The 27,152-nt window shown below is 34.7% G+C and overlaps 1 protein-coding gene across 7 annotated transcripts in view; it reads right to left on the reverse strand.

Annotated features, from left to right (window-relative positions):
* Positions 1-2,691: 2,691 nt before the first annotated feature.
* Positions 2,692-27,152, reverse strand: part of GOLGA4 (golgin A4) — a 123,931-nt gene continuing 99,470 nt past the window's right edge. For 5 of the 7 annotated variants that reach the window (XM_072793388.1, XM_072793394.1, XM_072793392.1 and 2 more), the window contains 5 exons: positions 24,349-24,424; positions 17,654-17,757; positions 12,524-12,610; positions 6,024-6,086; positions 2,692-3,391 (listed from right to left, as the gene is read on the reverse strand). In XM_072793388.1, coding sequence (XP_072649489.1) covers positions 6,057-6,086; positions 12,524-12,610; positions 17,654-17,757; positions 24,349-24,424 — 297 coding nt within the window. In that variant the 3' untranslated portion in view covers positions 2,692-3,391; positions 6,024-6,056. The remainder of the gene's footprint in view (positions 3,392-6,023; positions 6,087-12,523; positions 12,611-17,653; positions 17,758-24,348; positions 24,425-27,152) is intronic. The other 2 variants (XM_072793389.1, XM_072793393.1) reach the window with 1 other exon arrangement.

The raw sequence follows: 27,152 nt of genomic DNA on the forward strand, positions 1-27,152 counted from the left end.
GCACAGCCTGTTCTTCCATACAACCATTCACACATTAGAAAAATACTCACGGGGACATCTAGGATCAAGCCCTGCAGAGCATGGAGCCTGCTTTTTCCTCTCCCTCTGCCTACCACTCCCCACTGCTTGTGTTCTCTGTCAAATAAATAAATAAAACCTTTTTAAAAAAGGTAAAAAGAAAAAAAAAAGTACTCATGATTAAAGGCATCAAAAATAAAGTTTTTGGAGATTTCTTTCAGAATTAGAACAAAAATACAATGAAAAGGTCTTTTCTGTTTGCTTTTTCAAAGATAAATTTCAGTCCCAACACATTATTTTATCCTTTAGACCTCTGGACCCATTTGCTGTGGAGGGTAAGGAACCTCGGCTAAGCCATCCCCACCTCTGGGGTCTGTAGCAAAGAAAGGCATAAGCACCCTTCTAGCATCTATGCCCTACTTACTCTACAGGCAGTTATTGTGGCCAGTAAATTTTTGTAGGAATAAAAGTAAACACACATCAGAAAATCATAAATGATGTTCCAGTCCTTTAACTTAGAAATGCCTAAATCAAAAAATTTCAAGTTTTTTTTTGTTTGTTTTTAAAAATTTCAAGTTTTTAGAGACCGTTTATATGCCCCCAAAATTAATGTTAAAACCTATCCCCCAGTGTGATGGTCCTAGGAGGTGGGGCCGGATCACCTCTGACTTGGGACCTCTCAGATCATGTAAGTGGAGCCCTCATGAATGGGATAAATGCCCTTATAAAAGAGGCCAGAGAAAGCTCTTGCCTGCCACATGAGGTTATAGCAAAATGGCATCTACATACTAGGAAGCAGGCCCTCACCAGACACTCAACCTGCCAGTGCCATGATCTTGGACTTCTCAGTCCATGCACCTGTGAGAAATAAATGTTCAATGTTTATAAGCCACCCATTTTGTGGTATTTTTGTTATAGCAGTGTGAACAGCCTAAGACACAAGTCAACAAAAAGATAGTTCTCTACCAAGATTCACATGCATCTGACCTCAACAAAGGGACTATAAAACTCATTGCTGGAGCTGCAAGTGAAATTTTTACCAAGAACTTGCTCATGTAATATCTTATTAGCATCTAACACCTTTCAAAGTAAAATGCTAGTTTCCTGGCAATAAATTTACTCCATCAACCTCTTTGTATACTGTAGTCATGAGGTCTTGGAGAAAGCCTTGGGTTCAGAGCCCTAGTACAGGATCTAAGTGCTGGGATCACAGCTCTCTCACTGTGGCCTTCGGCTATCACAATCCTCCTTCTTTGTCTGCAAGTAACAATCAGAGTAAAAGGCAAAATACTCAGCAGTCTGTACTCTATGATGCAAACATGCTAGAAGTATTTTTGGGAAAACTCCATCATTTCCCCGGGCATCAATCAGGGGCACTTATGGGGGGATGGGGGTCTTCAAGCAAAGGGAGGGGGGTCTGAGGCCCTGACACAGAGTACAATGTGAGACTTTATCCTTCTTGGTGGAACAAGTCATTGAGAAAATGTCACCATCATTCTTAATCAAGGTGAAATGAATTTGCTGTACCTTGTTCTGAAAGAGAGGCTGTGTTGCCTGCACTCAGGAAAAATGAGCAACCCCTGATATTAACTGATTATCACTCTTCCCCCTTCTCCATGTTTAAGATCCAGCTTGTTCACTTTCTTAGGGGTTGGAAAACCACAGCCTTCGAGCCAAGTCCAGCCTGCCACCTACTTTTATAAATGAAGTTTTATTGGAACATAGCTATGCTCATTGATTTATATATTACCTATGATTGTATTTGTACTCCAGTGATGGGGCAGGGGGTGCTAAGGCAGAGACTATATGGACTATAAAGCAGCAAATATTTACTATCTGACCCTGACCCTTTCTAGAAAAAGTGTGTTGACCCCCTACATACTTTTTGATATGTTTGTTTCCGTAAATGAGTTAGTAGAAAGTTGTATATAAATTTTACTAGTCTACGATTTATACCTTAGGAAAAGATATATTAAAAAAGTAAGAAGTCATGTCTGCTGTCAGAGACCATTCGGTGGCACAAGATTTTGCCCCTTAAGTGAATCCTGATTTTTAAAAAAGGGTGTGCGGGTAAGAAGCCCCTCTTCCCTTGTTGAAACAGCAGTCCTCAAAGGACTGCTGACTCAAAGGAGTCAGCTGTGGGTTATACAGGAAGACCCACAGGTCATCTACCACTCAGAGTTCCCCATTCTTTATCACACTATAAGATACACTAGCAATGCTAATGTCCACACTGTGTGGATAACTGAGATGCCACCCTGAGGCAGCGGTTAGGTAATACCTAGATACTGAATGTGTTTGTTAGAATATAAAGCGCATGTGAAATCCTCTCAACAGTTCCCATCTCTTGCTGTCCAAAAGATGCTCTCTCATTAAGTTTAAAAAGAATCAGATTATGGTCTACTCCAGAGACGGCAGGCATCTCCAAGTTGGCAGACTCCTAAAACACACACCATGAAGTATTTTTTGTTTCCATACTTCTTCCAACGTGGTCCTGCTAAATTTTTTTTTTTGTGGTCCTGCTAATTTTAAACATAAAAAATCTTTCCAAATGGTTTCGCATTTAGCTAGCTATCTTGAAAATAGTTCCTCAAGATATTCACTCAGATAAAACATCATATTTCTTAACTATCTTGAAATAGATTTCAACTGAGGAAAAGCACAGTAAACAAATTTTATATAGTAAATAAACTTTATTTATCTGTTCTCCCAAGATGACATTGCCAACAGTCACAAATCTGCATACAATACAGTATGCATACAATATTGACTATTTACAATTTACAGTAGTATTTTTTCCTCTGAAAAATATAAGTACAAAAGCTAAGTAAACAATGAGGTACTGCTGTTTAGATTTATCATATATATAGCTTAAAGAACTAGTCTTTAGCAAATATTCAACAAATCAATCTGGATAAAATACTCAATTAAATGCTCTAATTTATCAGAAAAAATCTACTAAGTTTCACCTCAAAATGTATTGCACAAGTCTTTAAAAAAAAAAAAATCACCCTAAAAATAAATAGGAAAGGCAAGCAGTTCTTTAAAAAGAGGGACAAAAAGAATGGAAGAAAGGAACATTAAATGAGCCCGTAAGCCAGGTTGAGTTATTCAAAATATCTTTTAAACAACATAAAGTTCTTCCCAACAAAAAAGAAAACAACTATCACCATTTCTCCACTGATATAATCGATTTGAAAGGCATTCTGCAATATATCTGTGGGCCAATGTCAGATTTCTCTTGATTTTTAACTCCATAATGGGCCCTGAATAACAGCTTGCTTCTCAAAGAGGCAAACATAAACATGGACAGTCCTCCACACTTGCCCAACACCACCACCCCGTTTCTTCAAGACGATGATCGGAGCCATGACTGGAAAAGAAAAAGGGGAAAAAGGATTAAGAAAAAAATTTAAAGCCCATTTTGGAAGATTAGTTTTTTTTTCAAATTAAAATTGATTCTATTGTCTAAGGATTGAAGTAGAAATATTCTAAATATTAAATACTAAAAAATTTTTTTCCCTAAAAACTAATATTCTTAAAATGATCTGACTTGTAGATCCTATAAGTCAGTGATCCTAAAAAAACAAGATGTTTCAGTGACTTTGGAACCATCACCGTTCACATTTACTGAATGCTCCCAGCTCATACCTGGAGAAGCTAGGAGTAAGCAGGTTGACTTGGTAAAACCTCACAAAAAAAGTTATTCAGACTTAAAGAGAACAAAGAGGTCTTCCCTTTTCTTTAATGTGTTGATTTTTCTATATATTGCAATGCTCCCAGGATGATATGTATGGCAGCAGAGGACAAAGAGCATTTTGGTGTAAAAAGCTATGCCTAATCGGAAATTTACAAACTCAATTTTTAAAAACCTAAAATGTAAAACAAACAAAAAACCCCAAACTCCAAAAAAACACTTAAAATGCTAAGAGAAATGATGCAAATGACTGATTCTTAATAAGGTTTCTCTGATTAGAATGCTAAAAGCCAGTAACCAAATTAAGTTAAAATACTACAAAAATAAATTACAAATAAGATTAATAGAAATAAACTTTTTATACATATTTAATGTAAAGTGTTAGAGTCTTCTCAATTTATAAGTGAAAAATATAAATCACTGGTTCTCATGATGTATTCCCAGTAGAGTATTATTTATAAAACTTGCTCAACAATCATATTGGTCCTAGAAACCTAGAGAAGATGAAAAAAAGATCTGTCCTATTTAAATTCCTGTGTCAGTTATGATTTTGAAACTTTAGCTTGTGCTGTTGTAGGAAAAGAAATTCATGCATGATTCAATAATGCTGCACAATGTCAATGTCATGAAAGACAAAAAAAAAACTCGGGAGAGCTTTTCAAGTTTAAAAGAAACTACAGAAACATGACGATGACGTGCAATGTGCAATCACTTAGTGGATTCTGGAATTTTAAAAAAATCATGAAACACATTATTTGAAACACTGGAAAAATATGAATATTTACTATACTAGACAATAGTTTTATATTAATATTAAATTTCATGAGAGTGATAATTTGTAGGAAAATGCCCTTGTTCTTAAAGATCTTTCCTAAAGTATTTATTTATATTTGCAAGTAATTGTCAAATGCTGGCAAGTACAAGTGTTTGCAAGCAATGGTCAAATGTTACAGATGGGAAGATACATATGGAGAGAAAGAGCAAGTGAGAAAATTTTGCAAAAGATTAAGAATTGGTGAATATAGATGAAGGATATATAGGTGTTCACTGCACTATTTTTGCAAATCTTATGTTTGAAATTTTTCGAAATAAAAGTTGAAGAGATAGTCAATTAGTCAATAGAAATGCTGCGTAGTATACACTTCCAGTGATAAATGATAGTATTTAAATGATACAATGATAAACATGACGCAGTATTTATAATACCATAAAAAAAGGAAAATGCTAAGGGACTTACAAGACTAAAGAAGTTTTAGATAATAGGTAAGGCAGGTTAACTGATATACAATAAAATCAAAATGAGACTCAAATGTAGGCCTAAATGATTTTTAAAGCTAAAAGGTTAAAAAAGAAAAGCTGTATATTAGCATTTTAAACCTTGATACCATTAGCTGAATACCACTGAATTAACAACCACAGAAAATCTTGATTTTAATTTGATTAAGCTCTATTAATTGCACTGCAGCTTATTTGGCATTTGTAAAAATTGCAGAAAAGTCTGAGGTAAAGATGTACCCTAAATATTAGGGGGTGCCAAGTTAAGCCACTACCGTGACTAATACTTGGAGGCAATAGCAGGGGTGTTTAAATGGTGAAGACCATCAACTGTCCAAACAGTTGAGATGCCTTCACTTCCTAGTAACAATATGCTAACTACAAATAGCCGCATTCAATCAAAGCAGGCTGCCTAATGGTCTCCTCAGGACAGATGTTAGCCTGGTATACCGTATGATCCCAGGAAGTAATAAAATTGCATTTATTTTAAAGTCACCTTTACTAGTTTTCATTATTTCAGACTGGCCTTGATAAGTAGACCTTACAATATCTTAAATTCTGATTCTGTGAAATATATCTAGAAAATGATTTTTCATTTCTATCTGGAAATATCTCTATCTTGAGAATGACTTTTCCTCCTAGAAAATGATTTTTCATTTCTCTCTCACAATTTCTATTAATTTCCAAGACTATCCTTGGGAATTAAAAACAAAAAAGATTATAAAATAATTTTTTTTTATTTAATAAAATTTCAAAGAGTAATTTTTTTTTTTTTCAAAGAGTAATTTTAAAACTCTCAATTGCTATTGAAAGAAGTAAAATTTCCTAAAAATTATATAACTTTTACTGGTGGTAGTGATTATCTATATACTATTAATCTATAAAACAGAATTACAGAAAATACCTATATTAACCCATAGCATAATCATGTATTCATTAAAGAAAAGAGCAAAAGAATTCCAGTGTAATGGTTAGTATCATGCAATACATTTGATTTTCGCACAAAAGACACAAGACATTATTCTTCACTCACCACATGCTAACTAAGCACAGACTGATGGTTTACTCAGAAGATACCACTGCGAGGTGAAGTATACTACAAGCCAGGAAGAAAAAAAGCTTATTGGGTTAGTTTTAAGACTTAATATAACACAGAGATTATATGTGTATATGAATTTCAAAGGATTAAACATAATGTACTTTAAAACTTCTCAACTCTCCCCCAAATCAAGGGAGTACAAAGTATAAGGAATCTGTAACAACTCCCTCCCTTCCTAAGTAAATATAGCATTATGTAGCTTTCATTTGCAACTTTACTTAAAAAATTTGAACAACATAAAGATACTTCACATTTCAAATATTTATAGAATAGATTAACTGGGTATAATTATTTCTTTACAAAAAGAGTTCTCTCATAATTCCATTAAAGTCCACATTACAATTTGATTCATATAATCTCAATTTAGCAACAAAAATTCAGGGGAAAATGTTGATGAATATGAATACACTATATCTATATGCTGAACTGTTATTCCTAATACATGTCAGTTTTATCACTGAATAATTCTCTTATATCAGGATTAAGTTCAGGAATGATGACTCAAATAGAAATTTCCATTCAAGGGGACTCAATCTCAAGCATAGTTTTTACTGTAACAACCTTCTTTAAATAAATTCTTTGTCCTATCTAAAATGGTCATAATCTAAGATTATTAAATAGCTTTCTGGTTTGCTTTAAAAGAGCATCAGTAAAAAAAAGGAGGGATTATTAATAAAATCTGAGTCTATTCTTAGTGTGACCAACATCAGAAGAATCATTTTACTTATCTTTTATATTTAATGGTGCAGTTAATAAGCAGCAAAATCAAAAGACAGACTAGAAAATAACATTTGCAACACATACAACACAATAAGGTCAATATCCTATTGAGAAACTTGCAGAAACATGCAAAGTATACATATATGGATGCTCCCTGTGTCTATGCTTGTAAATATTGAAAAACTGGAAACAGCCTAAGTATCCATCAATAGGAAATTGGTGAACTAAATGTAGGACTAAATGATCCATATAATCATAAAATCAGCCAGTAGAAAGAATAAGGTACATTAATTTGTAATGAAGTAGAATAAAGTAAAAATATGTTAAGTAAAAAAAGCAAGCTGTTGCATTCTGCCATTTTTATAGAATACTTAAGTGATTAAAAACATATTATAAATATATATTTATAAAGCTTAGAAAGCTGGGGATATTCACCAAACTATTAACAAAGATAGTTACAATAGTTACATGGCATGGTGTTATCAGCGTTACAGCGTTGGGAGGCTGTAAACTCTAAGGTCTCCCTCTCTATGTAATATGATTCTGAATTGTTTGCAATGTTTTCTTTTGCAATGATCATATACTATGTAATTCTAACAAAATCAAGAGTAAAAACCACTTGAGACAACAAATATGTACTTTATCTGTACAGTATTTTTCACTCTGCATCAGTATCTATTTGCATCTGTTTCCTGATCCACCTTCCATGCATCTACTGAGCCCATGTAAAGGCAAAGGCAAGCCTCTTCTGGGATAGCAAAGTTTTGTATCTAATAATGCAGAAAAGCTTGGATGATTTATTAACTCAGAGGAGATTCTTAAAATTCCAGCCAAAGGGAGAAAAGTGAGAAACATCAACTTAAGTACAAGACTGTTTGAGGGCAAAAACTGGTCAAGAACTTGACACAACACAAAGAATCAATGTGAAAGAAAAGCAAAAACAAAGTCAACAGAAAATCAATTTTTAAAAATAACAAGAGTGGATGGGGATGAAATCTTCAATGGAAGAGAAAATTTTTCCTTCAACGGAGTCAAGAAAAACAGCTATCTAGGTGAAACATGTCATTCAGTTTGCGAGTACCTTAAAGGAAAAATGTATTTCTAAGAACACTTTTTCAAAGAGATGTCTATATAACAAAAGAACTTTTCAATTCCAAGAGATGATTTAGCACCTGATTGAAATAAACTTTCTTAATAAAATTATCCTAAATAATAACACTCTCCTTTAAAAGAAAAATCTGATGGTGTACTTGTAAGGCAGTTTAATTCAGCAAAAAATAATTAGACAAGTCAAAGACTTTTGTATTCACTCTTGTTCCCATCCTGCTACTCAAATATTCAGTCTACTCTGGACAACTAAATTGCCTGAACCATCACAAAACGAAATATCAGGCACAGTAAGCTGAAATTACTGTTCAGCTGTAATTCTGTTCTCACACACACAAAAAGTGTGTTTGGGGATGCCTGGGTGGCTCAGCAGTTAAGTGTCTGCCTTCAGCCCAGGGCGTGATCCTGGAGTTCTGGGATTGAATCCCACATCAGGCTTCCTGCATGGAGCCTGTCTGTGTCTCTGCCTCTCTCTGTGCCTCTCATGAATAAATAAATAAAATCTTAAAAAAAAAAAAAAGTGTTATGTGCATTTTCTTTTTAATTTGCACCTGTTGTACATAAGGCAATTTTTTCCCACTTGAAACAAATCTAAAACTTTAAAATCTACAAGTAATTCAGAACTTTAGAAGGAAAGAAATCTTAGGAATAGAATAATCCCACAGTCATTTTACCAGCGAGAAACATGGAAAGGGCTTGCTCAAAGTTCAGCTGGGTTGGGCTGGCGAGATCTAGGCTCTCACCACAGTACTGCTGCTTATGGCTGGTACTTTGAGAGGTTGGAATGGACACGGGGACATTTTCTGAGCTGGTATCATGCCTGTGAAATGACCTGACTGTCCTCCTGACATCTTTAATGACTGATCTTACACACATTAATATTAACTGACCATTCTAACTCTTCTTCTCTTGGAAATACTATTTGTACACACACACACATTGCTACATGGTCGCTAAGTGATCATCCTTGCAAACCCTACCATCATCTCAGAAACCCAGTGCAGGTACTATACTTGGGTCTTCTGACAGCCCTAACAAGGTGATGTTTATTTTGTTAAGAAACAGAGGTTTTGAGATTTGTTAATGAAAGACTAGGATTCATTTTCTACACATCACAGCCCTCAAATTTACCAGAATTTAATTATGCTGTACAATTTAATCTTGACAGATAACAATTTCTCATCCATGAAATATAACCTTAAAATTAGGTTAAATTCTGAAACCACTTATTAATAACTGTTGCATTCTATAATGGGGTTTTCAAATACAGAGTGTAAAATTCACTGAGAGGAAGGGAGGTAAAGTAAAAAAGGGGACATATTGAGAAATACCTTATTAGCAGTCATGGTAATTTTTTGATCAATGTCAAAAAGCAAATACATAATCATCAGAGTCACAAAGCAAAGTTTCAGACTGCATTCCTCCTACAATACCTGCTGAATAGTGCAAACACTAGCATGGCTGCACACTGTCAGGACAATGCGCAGCCCACACTCTCTCTCAAGCACCCCCAAAATTAATGGATGGAAAGGCAGCTTGGTACTGTTTTGGGTTTGTTTCGGTTTACTTTTGCCAGCTTTTCAGTCTCCAAACCTAAAATAAAAAGGTTTCTGATTTTGAATACAAAGGTAACTGTAGCTCCACATTTATAATAAATTATAGAAAAGATCCATCTGTAACACACATTTAAAGCTAATGTCATTTAATAAACTCCTAAAAAAGCCTGCTTTCTATACAGTTGTCTATCTTTTTATTGGGAAGATATTTTATATATTTAAATTGAAAAGATACAAATATCTTCCTCGTGGATATCTTACCTTTGTATTAGAAAAATAGAAGTCATTCTTTTTTGAAGTGTTTTGTTCTATCAGCTACAAGTCATTGGAAGGGGATAAGAAATAAGTTGTAATTTCAAAAGACTTGTTCAAAGACAAGGATTCTTATTGCTCATTTTGGGAATGATAGCAATCATAAAGGCAAATGTGTCTATTGATTCAACTTTCTCAATCAACAACAATCTTAATTTTTCATCAAATGTAAAAACAATCATGAATCACTCGCAAGTACCAAGAATGTCAAACCAATAAGAAGTGACTCAAACTGACTTATAAGCCATCACTGGGCCTCACTTATGCTCATTATAAGTTATTTCGTATTTCCTAAGCATCTATTTTTATTATTTGAATTACCTTACTTAGACATATCTTTTATTTGTGCATGATGAATGAGTGCTACCTCTTCCCCCTAAAATTAAAGGCTCCCATAACATCAACAACCATTATCTTCCATGTCTTCAATTTTCCTATTCTTGCCACAACAAAGGGAAGAATAGGTTGACTGCTGACTGAACTCATTTATTAAGCAAAAGCTAATTAATGATGGATAAGACTCTGTTTGAAGTAGTAGAGGAAAGAGCGGGACTTTCCACCTAGACAGGTCAACCTCTGGGACAAGGGAGGATTCTTTCAGGAAGGAATGAACAGTTACCATTTCATCCCTATCTAGAATGAATACCACTTTATTCAGGAATAAAGAGTGTAATGTTTTTCAAAGATTTCTTTTTGGTTAAACTCAAAAAGAAAAAAATCCATCTGCTTTAAAAGGTTTTTCTTTACATGGTTCACTATTTACACATTCAGTTCAATTCATTTCCTTCAAGGCAAACCAATCTAAGACTGAACGTGTGTATGGGATAAAGGTATATCTCCCATCATATTGCTAAAGCCATGATTTAGGATGAATCTGAACTGTAAAGCAAATCCTGATGAAGCGTAGCTCAACAGTAAGAGGAGAGTTTGGCATACCCCAACATCAAGATGATAAAGAGGCCATGGGAGAATGAACAAAGGTATATTAGATCATTTAAAAATATTTTCTTAAACTGGGCCATAATGACAGAATCATGTCGACAGGTTCCAATTGTACTGGAATATTTTATTTTCACAAAGACACAGCTGTTTTATTCAGTGAGGAGGAAAAGTACTCTAAGTAACTACGTGGTTTTAGAATTAATGTTTGCTATAACTTTAAACAACATTCTATTGATGAAGGGCATACATTATAGTGATAAAAATACTTAAAAAATACTTATCACTAGAAATAACTACAAAGGTATAACAATATTTTTTAAGCCATTAGATAAAAATACTTATCACTAGAAATAACTACAAAGGTATAACAATATTTTTTAAGCCATTAGATACAGGGAGGAATGCTTTCCAAAAAAACAAAATAATTCCAACTGTCTCAGAAACTATATAATAGGTATATGATACAACATGCAATGGAGTACTGGGACAAAGGTCAGAGATGCTGGGATGACTTTAGAGAAAGCAAGGAAGAGGAGGTCAGGATGTGCCTAAAGCACTGGGATCCTTCATGACTGGCACTGCGCAATGCGTCAGAGGAGAGAGACATCACATCTGGCTGGCTCAGTTGTTAGAGATGCAACTCTTTTCTTTTCTTTATTGTAAGTATGCTCCACGCCCAGCACAGACCTTGAGATTGAGTCACATGCCCTACCAACTAAGCCAGCCAGGTGCTCTAGGATGCAACTTTTGATCTCAGGGCTATGAGCTTAAGCTCCACTTTGTGCATGGCACTTACTTAAAAAGAAAATAAATAAAATGGGGAAAAGGGAAGGGGAGGGGAGGGAAGGGGGAAGGAAGGGAAAGGATAAAAGAAATAAAAGAAAGAAATGGCTGACAAATGTGGGGTGTCTGGCCTGGAAAAAAGTCCTCCACTCAGGCCATCAACAGATTTTTGGTTGAGTTTCATGGGTTAGACCCAGAACAAATTGGTAACCACTACAGGAAGACTGGGGCTTAAGATAAGCAAGAACTGTTGTAATAAGAGACATACTCTGCTAGATCAGATGCTTAGAGAGGTGATTATTTATTGACTTAGTCTTTCTTATGGGAGATACTTGGACATAGACTAATTCATCATAAAGGAAAAGATCTTTGCTTGCTTTAGTGAGGAGAGAGAAGAGAACAATGGTGCTGAGATCACGAAACAAGTAAAGAAATGGGGGCGGGGGGATGTGAACAGTGCCACAAGCTTCCAGTAAGACAAGAAAAGGAAGCAGAAAAAGAAAGCTGGGGAAAGATCTGAGACTTCACAAATTTCACACTCTTAGTGTGACTTTCACACACACTTAGAATGGATCTTCCCACTGAATTACTGGCCCATAGTAAAAAGAAGTTCGGCATAGGAATAATTTTGCAAAATGTATATGAAATGTGTGTTTGTTTCATTTCACATCATGGTATAATCTGGTTTTAAAAATTATTACTGGTATACTAGAACAAATGCCTTTTTTGTACTTCCCATAAATAGCCCAAGTTCTGGAAATCCCATATACAGCATATATGGATATCAACCTCATATATGCTACTGAAGAAGACTGTTCTTTCCTTGACACCAATTCATATTTGCCCTTGGTTAAACTTTCTTAATGTAGATTCACTCTCATTTTTTCGGCTACAGTACAATAAAAACTAAACATTTAAAATGTCTTTTAACAACTCAAAGTCTTTGTAAATGAAACAGAATGTAAAAAGATGGGATAAAGTTGTCTTCTATCTGTAGCCACTTTTAAAGCTTACCATTAGCCGAGCATCTTCTCTTTCCAAAATTTTCTGAGTCTGATCATCAGGGAACTTCAGTACAGTGGTTATAACCTTTGCCATGGTCTAGAAAAAAACAAGAGATAATCACTAACAGACAGTGAAGCAGATGAAGTCTCACCCCATTCTGACATGTTCTGCTGGTGGGATTCTTTAGTGCTCTCAATGGAAGCCACGACCAAAGAAGTATGATGTGAAGGTATTAGTCAAGGAAATAACAGCCAACACTAAAATTTCAATTTAAAAGGACTCCTCACAATGTCTAGGTTGATATTATTTCAAGAAGATGAAATTACAATAGCATGAAGCTATATAAAGTTCTAATGTTCTTGGCCCTTTGTCTTATGAAGATGAAACTTTATTACTCATTCATTTTATAAGGCTTTTTATTTGTAGAAATCTATCTAGTAAGTGATGTATTGCCAAACATATGCTCTAAATAATCAGAATTAGATACTCCCAAGTTCAGCTTTAACTAAATCACATCATATATCTCATAAACATGGGCTACTGCATGAACATGAACATGCTTAGTAGGTATTTTTTACAACATGCAGCACATCAGCCTAATAGAAATACGAATTACATCTTAAATAAACACAAGATGTTTTGTTTGGTAGAAAACATGATGAATCAAAACATTACACATGGTAGCTTGCAAAACAAGGTCATAAATTGTGCAGATCTAAATGAATATACCGTAAGTCAGACTGTCACCCAAAAGCTCGTGGAAAATTCTCCTCAAAGGTTGAAATTCCCTATTTTGTATCAAGATGAGGTGTTTTGAGGGAGACAGAGAGGAAAGAAGATACCTTATGAAATAAGATACACTCACGAAATAAGTAGGATTAACAAGTTCAGTGCTTACATACAAAATCAGGTGCTAGTGCTTCTCCCCTGAGGACTCCCACAGAGGACTGCACGGTCACCCGGAGAACTCACTCTAACATTCTTGGTTCAGTTACACAGACTGTGTGTGTGTGTGTGTGTGTGTGTGTGTGTGTGTAGGGGAGAGGGCTAGGGACTAGAGAAGGTCACTAAGGAAAAGATGACATAATAAGTTAACCAAAAATTTTACAAATTCACATCATATATAATGTATATATGTATAATTATCTCCAGGAAGGAAAGATACTAATGTTTTTAAAATTCCAATTATGTGCTAAGCCTAGTTAAGTCACTTGACATACTTCTAATACTGTTCTTCAACCACTAATACTGTTCTTCAACCACAAACCCCATACTCCGCAAGATTTCAGCCCCCTTCCCTCCTTTCATCTTTGCCTCTGCCATTTTGAGGAACAAAAAAATACCATTTAAAACAAAGTCGTTTTTAGAGAATTCTAAGGCATTTTACAAAACCCTCATCCTTTAAATTGTATTGCCTAGATAGAATCTTCCATGCTAAACTGGTCTAGAAACTAAGCATATGTGGCATGAAACGACAAGAGAAATATGAAGTAGTGACTATTTCAGTATTCTTTTCATTAACACTCAGAAGCAATTTTTTGCTTTTTTGGTATACTATCTATGAAGACTGTTTTTAGGAATTAATTTCAATAGCTTGCAAGGTTAAAAGTACCCAAAAGTCCATTTATATTCACTATGAAACCACATACATGCACACACAAGCATGTCTGTCAAGAAAACCCCAAACTATTCCTAGTTGTCTCTTCACATTTCTAGACAATGAGAAACCCACCTCTAAATTCATCAGTGACTCTGAATTTGCAGCAGTTTACCCAGTAAAGACTTAAAGCTCTTCCCTCTCTTGCCAGGAAACTTAAATGGAGAAGCCCAGGCTCTTTGCCAGATCTTGGGAAAGAACTCAGACTGTCTATTCTACATACAATATACTCAGGCCCTGGGAAGTAAGGAAAAAAGTTCAAATGAGCTACCTGGTTTAGAGGTGGCATCTCCTGCCAGGTTTTCTTTAGGGAGAAGCTTTGATAAAGATTAGGATGAGAAACACTTTCTACTGAAAAGGAGAATAGGCTGATTTTAGCATGGAGGATCAAAAACCCAAGAAAAAGAAAGTGAAAGAAGAAAGAAAGGACATTTCCTTAGCTTCATACTATAAGAACATGTGTTCTACATGTGCTCTTCCTTAAATAAATCATCTGCCTCATAAAATAAGGAACACCATGTGTAAAAGCAGATGAAGAAACACAGGTGGGATGACATACATATCCTGCTGGGCAAGATACAACTCTAGATCAGGATCAAATCACAAGGGCCACAATATACTTTGGCTCACTCAAAAACCAAAACCTAGTCTCCATTTCAAATTCTCTGTCAATGTATAGATATTAACCAAATCAGTAAAAGATATGTCTAAAACCAGCTCTGATCTTGTCAATCTCTGCTCAAGGGCTAACTATCCCAATATCTAGTGTTAAAACTCTAAAAACATTCCATGCCCTCCACACTCTGTGCAGCCCTAAAGGGAGTCACTTCTACCACAGATCCAGTGTTTTAGTTGGACCAGACTACTTGTCATTCCAAAACCCACACTCAATTTCCTGCCTTGGCCTTTCTGTCTAGGCTTCCCCTCCCATCTGATTTCATCTATTAAAATCTAACCACCCCCATATACCCCTGACCTAGCTTTAAAGCCCAGCAGATACATGTGCTTCTCTACAATGTCTTCCTTGACCTTCCCACAAGTAAACAGGAGAACTCTGTGCCTCTTTTAACAACCTGACGACATTCTGTATCATGCTTAACTGCAAACAGCTCCACTTTTCTTACCTCCTTAGAATTAGGGAGAGTGTAAAAAAAAATAAATTAGAGATAGTGTCAAATTTCATCTTCCTCCCCACCATGGTGATATACAATGGGCAACCTGTAGCAAGTGCTCAATAAATAAGAAGTAAATTAAGCTGAGTATCTGCTACCGATTTTCTACATTTATCTGTAAAATGTGATGGTAGGATGACAGACTAGTCATTTGTAGTAACCAGATGCATTAAATGCTGAAGATAAAAGACCAGAGAGACCACTCCACCACATAGACTCCGAATCAAGTATTAGACGGGCTGCCTATGCCCTGAGGTTACCCCTTCCAGCTGTTTTGTAAGTCATAGCCTAAAACTAACTGCACAACCCTGAAAGCACAAGTTTGCACTTGGCTGAATGACACTGCCCCAGAACACATCTTATGCTTGTGCTGGGTCTTTCTTCAAGAGGATTCAAACTTTGTAGAGATCTCATCCCCCACAGTTTGCAACCTCCAGAAGACACAGTTTGAGGCAGTCATCTCTTCACGTCACAGACCAAGAAAAGATTACATAATTTATTTAGCAACACTGGATCACAGCTTTAGATTCAGAAATGAATCAGTATAGCTAAAGTTCTGAGCAGCTTTTTTTTAAGACACACCCTTCTCCCTTCCCTGCAATAACAAGGTAACATTAAATTATTTACCCCACTGCAAATATAGGCTACTATCCAATAATGACTTAATAAGAGATAGTTATATTTCATTAGCTTGGTTTTTTAAAAAAATAAGGAGAAAATCAGCATTAGGTATTTTTTGAATTTAAAAAAAGAAGTCCTTTAAGAAAAAAATACTGAATTACTATGAATTAATATACCCCTCCTCTGTTACATGTTCAGGATCCACATGATGTTACTTTATTTTTCTTTTAATTTTTTTATTTATTCATGAGAGATGCAGAGAGAGAGAGAGGCAGAGACACAGGTAGAGGGAGAAGCAGGCCCCATGCAGGGAGCCTGATGTGGGACTCGATCCCGGGACTCCAGGACCACACCCCTGGCGGGAAGGTAGGCGCTAAACCTCTGAGCAACCCAGGGATCCCCAAGATGTTACTTTAATTTGAAGTCATTTAATACAATGAAATGAGATTTCTATAGATATTAAAGATTCAAACAACTGATAGTCCTATAATTCCTAGAGCTTAGCTAAATCTATAATCCATAAATTTGTAACATTCTTTTAAGAGATTTTCTTATGCCCTTACTTTTTAGGCTTTAAATGTATCTGCCTGGGCAGCCCTGGTGGCTCCGCGGTTTAGTGCCACCTTCAGCTGGGGGTGTGTTCCTGGAGACCTGGGATGGAGTCCCACATCAGGCTCCTGCATGGAGCCTGCTTCTCCCTCTGCCTATGTCTCTGCCTCTCTCTCTCTGTGTCTCTCATGAATAAATAAATAATCTTTAAAAAAAGTAAAAAATAAATAAATGTATCTGCCAAATTAATCCCTGAACTGGCTTATTAGCACTCTGACTTAGTAACCTCCAAAGACCTATAAATTAAAACACTGATTGCTTCTAAAAATGGAAAACTCATGATCCATTCTTTTTTTTTTTTTTAATTTCATGATCCCATTCTTAGCCAAAGTATATGGACAATGTAAAAGTTTATGAAGGGAAAAAGTTGAAGCAATGTCAGAAAAATTGCTTTAAATGAAAAATTTTGAGAAAGGATCATGAATTTCCTGAAATATATTCAATTCAAGGTACATTTATAAAAAATCCAGTATAAGGCTCTTTTAAAAGCACTGCAGGGAATACAAACAAGAAGAAGACAAGACTTACACACTCAAGAACCTTACAATAAATGTAATATTTCAGAAAACAAATTTAGCCAAGTACTATTACTTATACGATGTGGTAATTTTAATGATCAATATTCCATATGTATAGGAATTATTTTCTTACAGTGACTAAAATATTTCTAAATATCCCTAAGTGACTACTTAATTATGTAGTCTACTACTTACTTCTTAATTATGACCATTACCAATATTTCTGCATTACCCTAACGTTTCCATGAAAATGAAATCTTTTATCCTCACTTTAATTTGAAGTCAAAAATAAAAATAGCAACATTTCACAAAGTATTAAGTTCATGAAATTTCAACTTTCAGTACTTAGCATCACCCGACAGTATTTTTATTAATATTTTATAACTGTAACAAATATAAGCAATTCATTTTATAATCTATGAACAATAACACAATAGCCTATTGTCAACTATTAACACGTATAGTCTAACAGTAAAAATATGCATGTGTATAAAAGTATTAAAAGTGGGCACATTTCCTTTTAAATTAAGCTACATGCCAAATCACCAGAAATGATTTATACCTTAGTCTCACGACCCATCATATACTCAAAAAGCACTTTTCGCAAATACTCAAATTCGGTAGGTTCTCCAAAGAGCGAGACATCAGTATGGTACAAATTGCCACCTGTCAAATAAAAAAACTCAGATCAAATTGTAAAGAAAAGTCAGAGAAGCTACTTATTACTTAGACACCAAACTAAAGAACAATCAAAGGAATAAAGAGAGGCATCACTCTTGCATTAATTATATTGTACTGTATAGTATTGTACATACAAACACAAAGCATTCCAATTGGTATTTTTCCATTGGAAGAGAAAATATGAATTATTATAGCAATTTTATTTCTCACATCTTTCCTTCTCCTTTTGACATGGCAATTTAAAAAGACTATATGTACTTAGAGCATATAAAGACTCCTTAAAACTCGTATTTCTCTCCTCAATATTATGTGGTTGGCTTCAGATATTCCACAATGACTAAAGTTAACAATCATTTTTATTTATTAAGAACTCAGTATCTTAGAACAGAACTCTAGGCCAGCCCAGGTGGCTCAGCGGTTTAGCGCCGCCTTCAGCCCAGGGCACGATCCTGGAGACCCTGGATTGAGTCCCACGTTGGGCTCCCTGCGTGGAGCCTGTTTCTCCCTCTGTCTATGTCTCTGCCTCTCTGGGTCTCTCATGAGTAAATAAATAAAATCTTTTTTTTTAAAAAAAAAAGAACAGAATTCTAGTTTTTCTAGTATTACAAACCTAAAAGCACTTAAGTTTAAATCAAGTTTTCAAACCTCTTTGGAGATACAGAACAGATCAAATAATTTGAAAACACATGAAATATTAATGCCATTTTAGTGGTTTTCAAATATTTTGGTTCAACATCTTAAAGCCTGTCATAAAAAGTTAAACTCCGTTTGTTAACCAAGCCCCATGTTAGCCTAAAAGTAAACAATAAATATAGTTCAGGTATACGAAATCACACTAAATATTATTATGTGTAAATTTATACCTTGGTAACCCTGGATTTTTAAAAAACTGAATAATAGGAAATCACACTGTGCAGCAGGATAATACAATAAGGTTTCCATTATAAGACTATGAACAGCATGTGACCCTCTAAATGCCAAAGTTGAAAGTGGCCTTTCATTGTAACTTTACATTTCTTTTGGCATAGAATTTAAACCACCATTTGTTCAGTAAAAAGAAAGAAACAAATGAAACCTCATGGAGTATTATTTAAACATATGAGATTAGTAAAATCCTAAAAGTCAGATAATACCAAGCACTGGTGAGTATGTAGAATAATAGATATGTCTGTGCAATGCTCGTAGAATACGAACAGATACAACATCTATAGACAACTTGGCATTACTTTGCAAAACTTCATAAAGTGGAAGACAAGCATATTCTATGATGCAAAAATTCAATTCCTACCAATACATCCTGAAATGCTTCACATATATACCAGAAGTCAATGTTCACAGTTACAATGTTTATAAAAGCAAAACTGAGGCAATTCAAAGGTCTACCAAAAAGAGAATAAATAAAATAGGGTATAAACATATAATTATTATTAAATTCAGCATTCAAAATAGTTATAGCTAAACACACACTAGAATGAAATTCAAAATCATAATGCTAGGTGAAAAAAAGGCAAGAATAGGCAGAAAACAGACAGTATGATATCATTTCTATGCAGCCCAAAACATCTAAAACAATAAAGTCAATTATTTTATGGAGCCACATGTACACTGTAGCATGGGAGACAATAGAGATACAGGAGACTGAAGAGCAGCACAAGGAGCACTGACAATATTCTAGGTGGTGAATTCATAGGTGTTAACTAGTCTTCACACTTGATACTTTGCATGCATTCGTAAGTTTGGAATATTTCATTTTTTAAATGTGTACACTTTTAAAGTCACGATTCTTTTAAATCACACTTTGCAAATACAGAGCAACCACACTAAATAATGATGATGCACTATTTCCTTTTCAAACACTTCTTATCTATATATCATACTTAAGTGTTTCATTCCTGTAGATTGATGCAAAATACAAGAGTTTGCAATGCTGTACACTTTTCAGAAAATACTTGATTTCATTATTATAAACATGTAGATTACTTATGTATAGCCATTTTCCTAGATAAGTAATTAATACTGCTTTTCATTGCATGTGCCTCTTTCTTGTCTTCTCCCTAGCAGTGGCATATAAAAGAAACTGCTTCCTCTTCTTATAATTCTTACTTTGGGTTTTACGCAGTAAGAGTGGATATTAGTTATCATTCAAATAAAGATGCTTGCCAAATTGTCTTCTTGTGAGTCTTTCCAAATAATTTTACCTGAGTACTATTCAGCATTTTTAATACAATATTTTACCCAGGCCCCATTCCAAAATGTATAATTGGAATATCCATTTATCTGTACTTAACACAATTGTAATCAACTAAGTGTATTACAAATAATTTTAGTTAAAAGCAGACTTGTTCACATTTTCTTCAAAATTGTACATATATTGGAAAATAAACCAATTTTACATTTACAATTACACCTATGAATAAATGTAATAAAAAAGGTACAAGAATACTGCTCAGAACAATAAACATTATGGACAGAAATTTTAAAAGACTTAAATAAATGCTAAAAGATATCATGATTATGGTTTGGAGACTCAGTACCACAATGTGCCAATTCTCTTCAATTTTTCTGTAAGTTCAATGCAATCTTAATCAAAATCCTCTTAGGTCTGGGTGTGTGTTATGAGTGTAATTTGACAATCCAATTCTAAAATTTAAATAGACATTCAAAGAGCTAAGAAGAGCTAAGACATTCTTAAAAATAAAGTGGGAGGTGTTCCCCAACTAAACAGCAAGACAGGCTATGAAGTCATCATAATTAACAGAGTGAAGTGTTAGAGCAGGCACAGACAAATCCATCACTGGAACAGACTGCAGGTGCTAAAACAGACTCTCAAAAATATGAAATAACTAAATCAGGTAAATAGAATTTACCATGGTTTTCCCTGTATGAGCTATACCTCAAGGTAACCACATAGATAGCATGGAAATGTTTGTATTTACAGAATAATTCAAATTAATATCTGCACAAGAACTGAGAAAATGTGAATATCCCCATTACACAATCACTATTGAAACAACAGATTTTGGTAAACAGTCACCAGTGGGTGCTAAAATCTAAGGCTAAATAAAGATGATCAGTGAGACTGATGATGACACCTGGAACTGTGTGAAAGCTGTTACAAAAAAGACATGCATCTTTTGCTGTGAAGCAACATATAGTACAATTCCTTTGGGAGGTACTACTGCCAATAACACAAATCGAAATCTAACCAAGCCCCGCATTCTAACTACCAGCAGATGGAGTACCAAGAGCTCAGAATGTGTTAAATTTATAAGTAATTTGGTCTCTCCAACAAATAAAAAACAAAAGGAGAGAAAAAGGCAAAGGAGAGGGACAAGGAATCTAGTTTTAAAAAGAGATTTCTCAATCAAATGCCATGTATGGGTACTAATTGGCTACTAATTCAAATAAATCAACTGTTTACTACCACCACCACCAGAAAACATTTATGAAACTAAAAGTTTGAATATTGACTGGTTCTTTGATTAAGGAATTACTGTGAAATTTTTAAGTGTGATATTAGCACTATGGCTATTTCTAAGGAAACCTTTGTACACATATATACTGAAATATTTACACATTAAATAAGATATAATACCTAGGACTTACTTTAAGATAATCCAATGGGCCAAGGATAGGAAAGGCTAGGTTATAGATGAACCAAGATTAGATATGTCTTGATAACTGTGGAGGGTGGCTGATGTGTACATATGTGTTCATTATATACCATATTCATTACTTTTCTATATGTCTATTTTTTATTGTTCCATAATAAAAAATTCAGAAGACAATAAAGAAAGAAAACACCGAGTACATTATCTTGACTACACACACACACACACACACACACACAAATATACACATACACACATAAAAATAAGGATTAATATTCAGAATTTTTAAAAAAACTCCTACAAATCAATAAGGAAATAATAATCTTAGAAAAAAGAAATGGAGAGGAACTTCACAAAAGAAATATACACAACTAAAATGAATGAATAAAAAAATGAACGACTGGGTTGCCTAGGTAGCTCAGTCGGTTGAGCATCCAACTCTTGGTTTCAGCTCAGGTCATGATCTCAGGGTCATGGGATCAATTCCCACATTGGGCTCCACACTTGGCACAGAGTCTGCTTAAGATTCTCTCTCCCTCCTCATCTGCCCCTCTCCCTGCTCATGCACTCTCTTTCTCAAATAAATAAAATCTCTTAAAAAAAAAGAATAAGATGTCCAACCTGATTACCAATAAGAGAGATGTAATTAAAATTACATGTCACAGCACAGAATTTAATAAATGAAGCATTAAAGGGCCTTAATAAATCCAGCACTGCTGATGAAAATGAAAATTACTACAAAAAATATAGAAAATAGTTTCCTACATTATCTTCCAATTATATCTAATTTGGACAACCTAGGATAGGATATGCACAAGAATGTTCCTATCCTATGACTCAGCAATTCCAGTCTTATCTGTACAGAGAAAATCTTTCATATGAGAGATATACAAGAATGAACAAAATTAATAAATGGAAATGAGTGAACCAGAACAACATACAACATGTATGCATCTCAAAACTTATATTAAGCAAAAGAAAAACAAGCTTATAATATGATTCTATTACATAAAGTGCCAGAACAAGCAAAATCTAAACAAAATACTGCTTAGAAATATATACATAGGTGGTAAACAATAAAGAACAAGAGAATGGTTAACATAAATCAGAAAGAAAAATCAGTATGTGGAGAGGAATAAAGCTATTATTGCAGAGGCCTACACAGAGGTTTCTGAAGAACTAGTAGCCTTTTATTTCTTCCTGAATGGTGGGTGCTCATTCTACTCTACTCTGTAAAGAGGCAGCGTAGTAAAGAGATTAATGTGCATATTTAACCAGACTGACAGGGTTGGTGAGAGGATTAAATGAGTTGATATACAAAACAGTGCCTGGCACTTAGTGTTACACATGTATCCCCTGCCTTTCAAAAACTCACACTATGCCACACTATGGCTTTTACAAAAATCTTCATTAGTACCTATCTTTGCTAACTGAAAGAAATCTAAAGGGCTTTCTGCTTTTATGAAAAGGGAGAAAAGTGAAAATAGTGTTCAGTGTTTGTTTTGCAACAAGCCATTAGAGAGGCAGCACAGAACCCTGCAGCAAGAGTGGTTCCACCAAGCACCTTCCCCAGGAACTACACTCAGCATCAAGCCACCATAGCTGTATACGTAACCATCTCTGTTTTATCTTGATTTATTTTGTGCATCTGTTAGCAAGACATGTCCTAAAGTATCAGAAAAGCCTAAGAGAGGATATTTTTGGGGTCTGAGAATGCTAAAAAAATTTTCCATATAAACTAGTGGTAATTGCTTCTTTGCTTTATACCATTTCAGCTAATGTAAGGTATCCTAGGAATGCTCTACTTTCGGATGGCAAAGGAGACTTGTCTATGTGTTAGTTATTTAAAAAAATGTACATGTGGGTTCATTTTACAATTTAAAATGAGAACAAAGAAAATTATAAAAATCTTAAGTTGAAACTAATGAAAAGAATCAATATTATTCTCTATGCACTGCTAAGCACTGAGTCAGCAGTTGAGCTGATAATCCCATGTGTGGACATAGATATGACAAACAATCTTTATAGCAGGAGTCTTGTCTGCTGTGAGCCATGGGACACTTCCAAGTTGGTTTTCTCTTGTTTTTGAAGAGCATTTTGGAGAGAATCCAAAGCAAGTCCTTGTTTAATCTAATTAAAAACTGTATAATATCTTGTGTTATTTCATTGCAATAAGTAAGAGCTTTCAAAAGCACAAAGGAATGTAAAATGGTTTAGATTTATGTGCTAGTGCCTCCCTGAAAAAGCAGAAAGCTTTACAAAATAGCAAAATAAAACTATTCTTAATGAAGTGAGACAGTACAACGAATGGAAAATTATTATGAGATTATTCAAAGATCATGATTACCTCAAGGGAACAACTATGTAAACACTCAAGTTCATCTTTAAAATCCTTTGTAAGTGGCATATGTTATTTTATTTTATTTTTATTTATTTATGTTGGGGGGGGGGGGCATATGTTATTTTAATCATGAGAATGTTTCCAAATCACCTTCTCCTACCTTGAATATAAGAATTTTTATGAAATTATTTTCTCCTTAAATCTGAGTTTAAAATTAGTAATTACAGCCTTATGGTAATAGTAAAAAACAGGATCATTTTAGAAATATAACAGTCCATATGAATATATGTAGTAGATTAAATAAATGTTTGCATACACATAGAAGAGTCTGAAAAAATTATACATAAATTGCCACTAGGTTGGTTCCATCTGGATAACACAGAATAAAGTAGGAACCTGCAGTTCCATTTAAGACACCACAATATTGTTTGATTTTTTTTTTGCAACAAATATGCATTGTTTCTGTTTTAGATTACTACCATTCTTTCTTTAAAACTAGCTATTATTGGTGAATTACAAACATAAAATATACTCACCGTAAAGATTAGCAACAACAAAAATAGAAATCCTCCATAAATCCAGCAATAAGAGATAACCATGGATAACATGAGAGATCACTCATACCTTTGTAAGGTGTTCCCACAGTTGTTGCATAGACAGTCTTTTCATATTTCTTCAAACGGTCTTCTAAATTGTGAATCTGAAAGTAACAAATACTCAAATCATATGATTCATATGGAAATCATATGTAAAAAATGGACTGCTGTAGCCAACCAGATTAATACTTAAGACAGAATATAAACAAATACAATTAATACAAATGGTTTCTTAGATATGACACCAAAAGCACAGATAACAAAAGAGAAATTACATAAAACGGCCTTTATCAAAAGTAAAACTTTTGAGGGATGTCTAGGTGGCTCAGTGGTTGATGTCTGCCTTTGTCTCGAGGCATGATCCCAGGGTCCTGGGATTGAGTCCCACATCGGGTTCACCGCTGGGAGCCTACTTCTCCCTCTGCCTATGTCTCTGCCTCTCTCTCTCTCTCTCTGTGTCTCATGAATGAATAAATCAAATCTTTTTTTTTTTTTAAAGTAAAACTTTTGTGCCTCAAAGGACATTATCAAGGAAGTGAAAAGAACACCCACAGAATGGAGAAAATACTTGCAAATTACTTACCTCATAAAGGACTTGTATTCAGAATAAAGAATACAACTGAACAAGAAACCAAATAACCCAACTAAAAACTAAGCAAAGAACTTAAACAGACATTGCTCTAAATAAGACATACAAGTGGCCAAAAAGAAGATAATAAGATGTCCAATCATTACTCATTAGAAAAATTAAAACCATAATGAAGGAGTGCCTGGATGGCTCAGTCAGTTAAGTGTCTGCCTTCAGCTCAAGTCCTGCTCTCAGGGCTCCAGGATCAAGCCCCATGCCAGGCTCCCTGTTCAGTGGGAAGTCTGCTTCTCCCTCTCTCTCTCTCTGCCCCTCCTTTCATTCATGTTCTCTCTCTATCTCAAATAAATAAATAAAATCTTAAAAACATAAAACTGTAACGAAATACTACTTTTCATATCAACCACTATGGCTACAATCAAAAAACATGTTGGGGAGCATGAGGAAAAAGTGGAATCCTTATAACTTTGTCAGTGGGAATGAAAAATAGTGCCACTATGTAAAGTAGTTTGGTGGTTCAGCAAAAAGCTGAACGTATAATTACCAAATGATCTAGCAATTCCACTCCCGGGTATATACCTCAAAGAACTAGAAATAGGTGTTCAAATAAAAACTTGTAACAACGAAAAAAAAAAAACTTGTAACAATGTTATTGACAGCAGGAACACTGGTTATATTAATAGCCAAAAGGCAAAAATAACCCAAACATTCATGAATGGAAGTATGCTATTATCCATATAATAAAATATTCAGCCAAAGAAAAGAATGAAGTACTGATACATGATATACTGATGAACCTTAAAAACATCATGTTGAGTAAAATAAGCCAGAAAAGAAAGGCTATGTTTTATATGACTGTATTTATATAAATACTCATAACAGGCAAATTTACAGACACAGGAGTAGATTAGTGATTGCCAGGAGGTAATGAGGAGTGACTGCTTAATGGGCATGAGGTCTCCTTACGGAGTGATGAAATGTTCTGGAACTAGATAATGGTGATGGTTTCACATTGTGAGTGAACTATGTGTCAATGAATTGTGCACTTTAGTTAAAGTGGTCAATTTTCTGTTATATGTATTTTACCACCATAAAAGTAACTAATACAAAACTGCCATGCTAGCACAGTTTGAAGATTTGAGGATGCTATAAGAAGGGAGTTTAAAAACAGTAACCTTGAGAATAGATAAGAAAAGATAAACCACTGGAAAGTACAAAAAACATAAGGTAGCACTGGGACTTAGCATCTTATTTTTATGATTTAAAAAATATATATATTGTAAAAGTTTTGAAACATACTAAACCATAGAGAATAGAGTACAATCAATGCCCACACATACCTATCCATCACCTAGTTTCAACAATTGTCAAGATTTTTGTTATATATGACTTTTAAGAAAACTGGATAATCGGGGCACCTGGGTAGCTCAGTCAATTAAGTCTCTGACTCTTGATTTTAGTTCAGGTCATGATCTCAAGATCATGAGATCTTGCCCCAAGTCGGGCTCCATGCTCAGTAGGAAGTCGGCTTGAGATTCTCTCTCCCTCTCCCTAAGCCCCTCTCATGCCTGTGCACATGTGCTCTCTCTCTCTCAAATAAAGAACCTTTAAAACAAAACAGAGACACCTGGGTGCCTCAGCGGTTAAGCATCTGCCTTCAGCTGAGGGAATGATCCCGGAGTTCCAGGATTGAGTCCCACATCGGGCTCCCTGCATGGAGCCTACTTCTCCCTCTGCTTGTGTCTCTGCCTCTCTCTCTCTGTCTCTCATGAATAAATAAAATCTTAAAAAACAAAAAACAAAAACTGGAAAAATCCCTGGAGATGCAGCCTTTAAACAGCATGCTGACTTGTGTCACTACCCCTCCAGAATTTGGGAAAAAAGACTAAAGATGATGCACCACAGATACACATATACTGGTATGCTCATGCTTATGCAACCTTCTAAGAATATATATACATAGTCCTATTTAAAACTAATTACTGGATAATACATGGACAAAATATATTAAATCAAGACAATTCAACTACTTAGGGAAAAAGAGTAATAAAGACTGATCTCAACATATTTTCCCTCTGATAAAAATAAAAACTTCTTTACTAAAAATTAAGTTATTACGAATAAACATAAATTCTTATCCAAGATGTTAAACATTAGGAAGAAGATGCAAATTTTCTTGTTTAAATACACACGATCATGAATTTAAGAGATATCCTCCAGCACCTTCAGATTTGGAGATAACATTT

This window comes from Canis lupus, chromosome 22, assembly GCF_048164855.1.
Source record: "Canis lupus baileyi chromosome 22, mCanLup2.hap1, whole genome shotgun sequence".
Taxonomy (NCBI): Eukaryota; Metazoa; Chordata; class Mammalia; order Carnivora; family Canidae; genus Canis; species Canis lupus.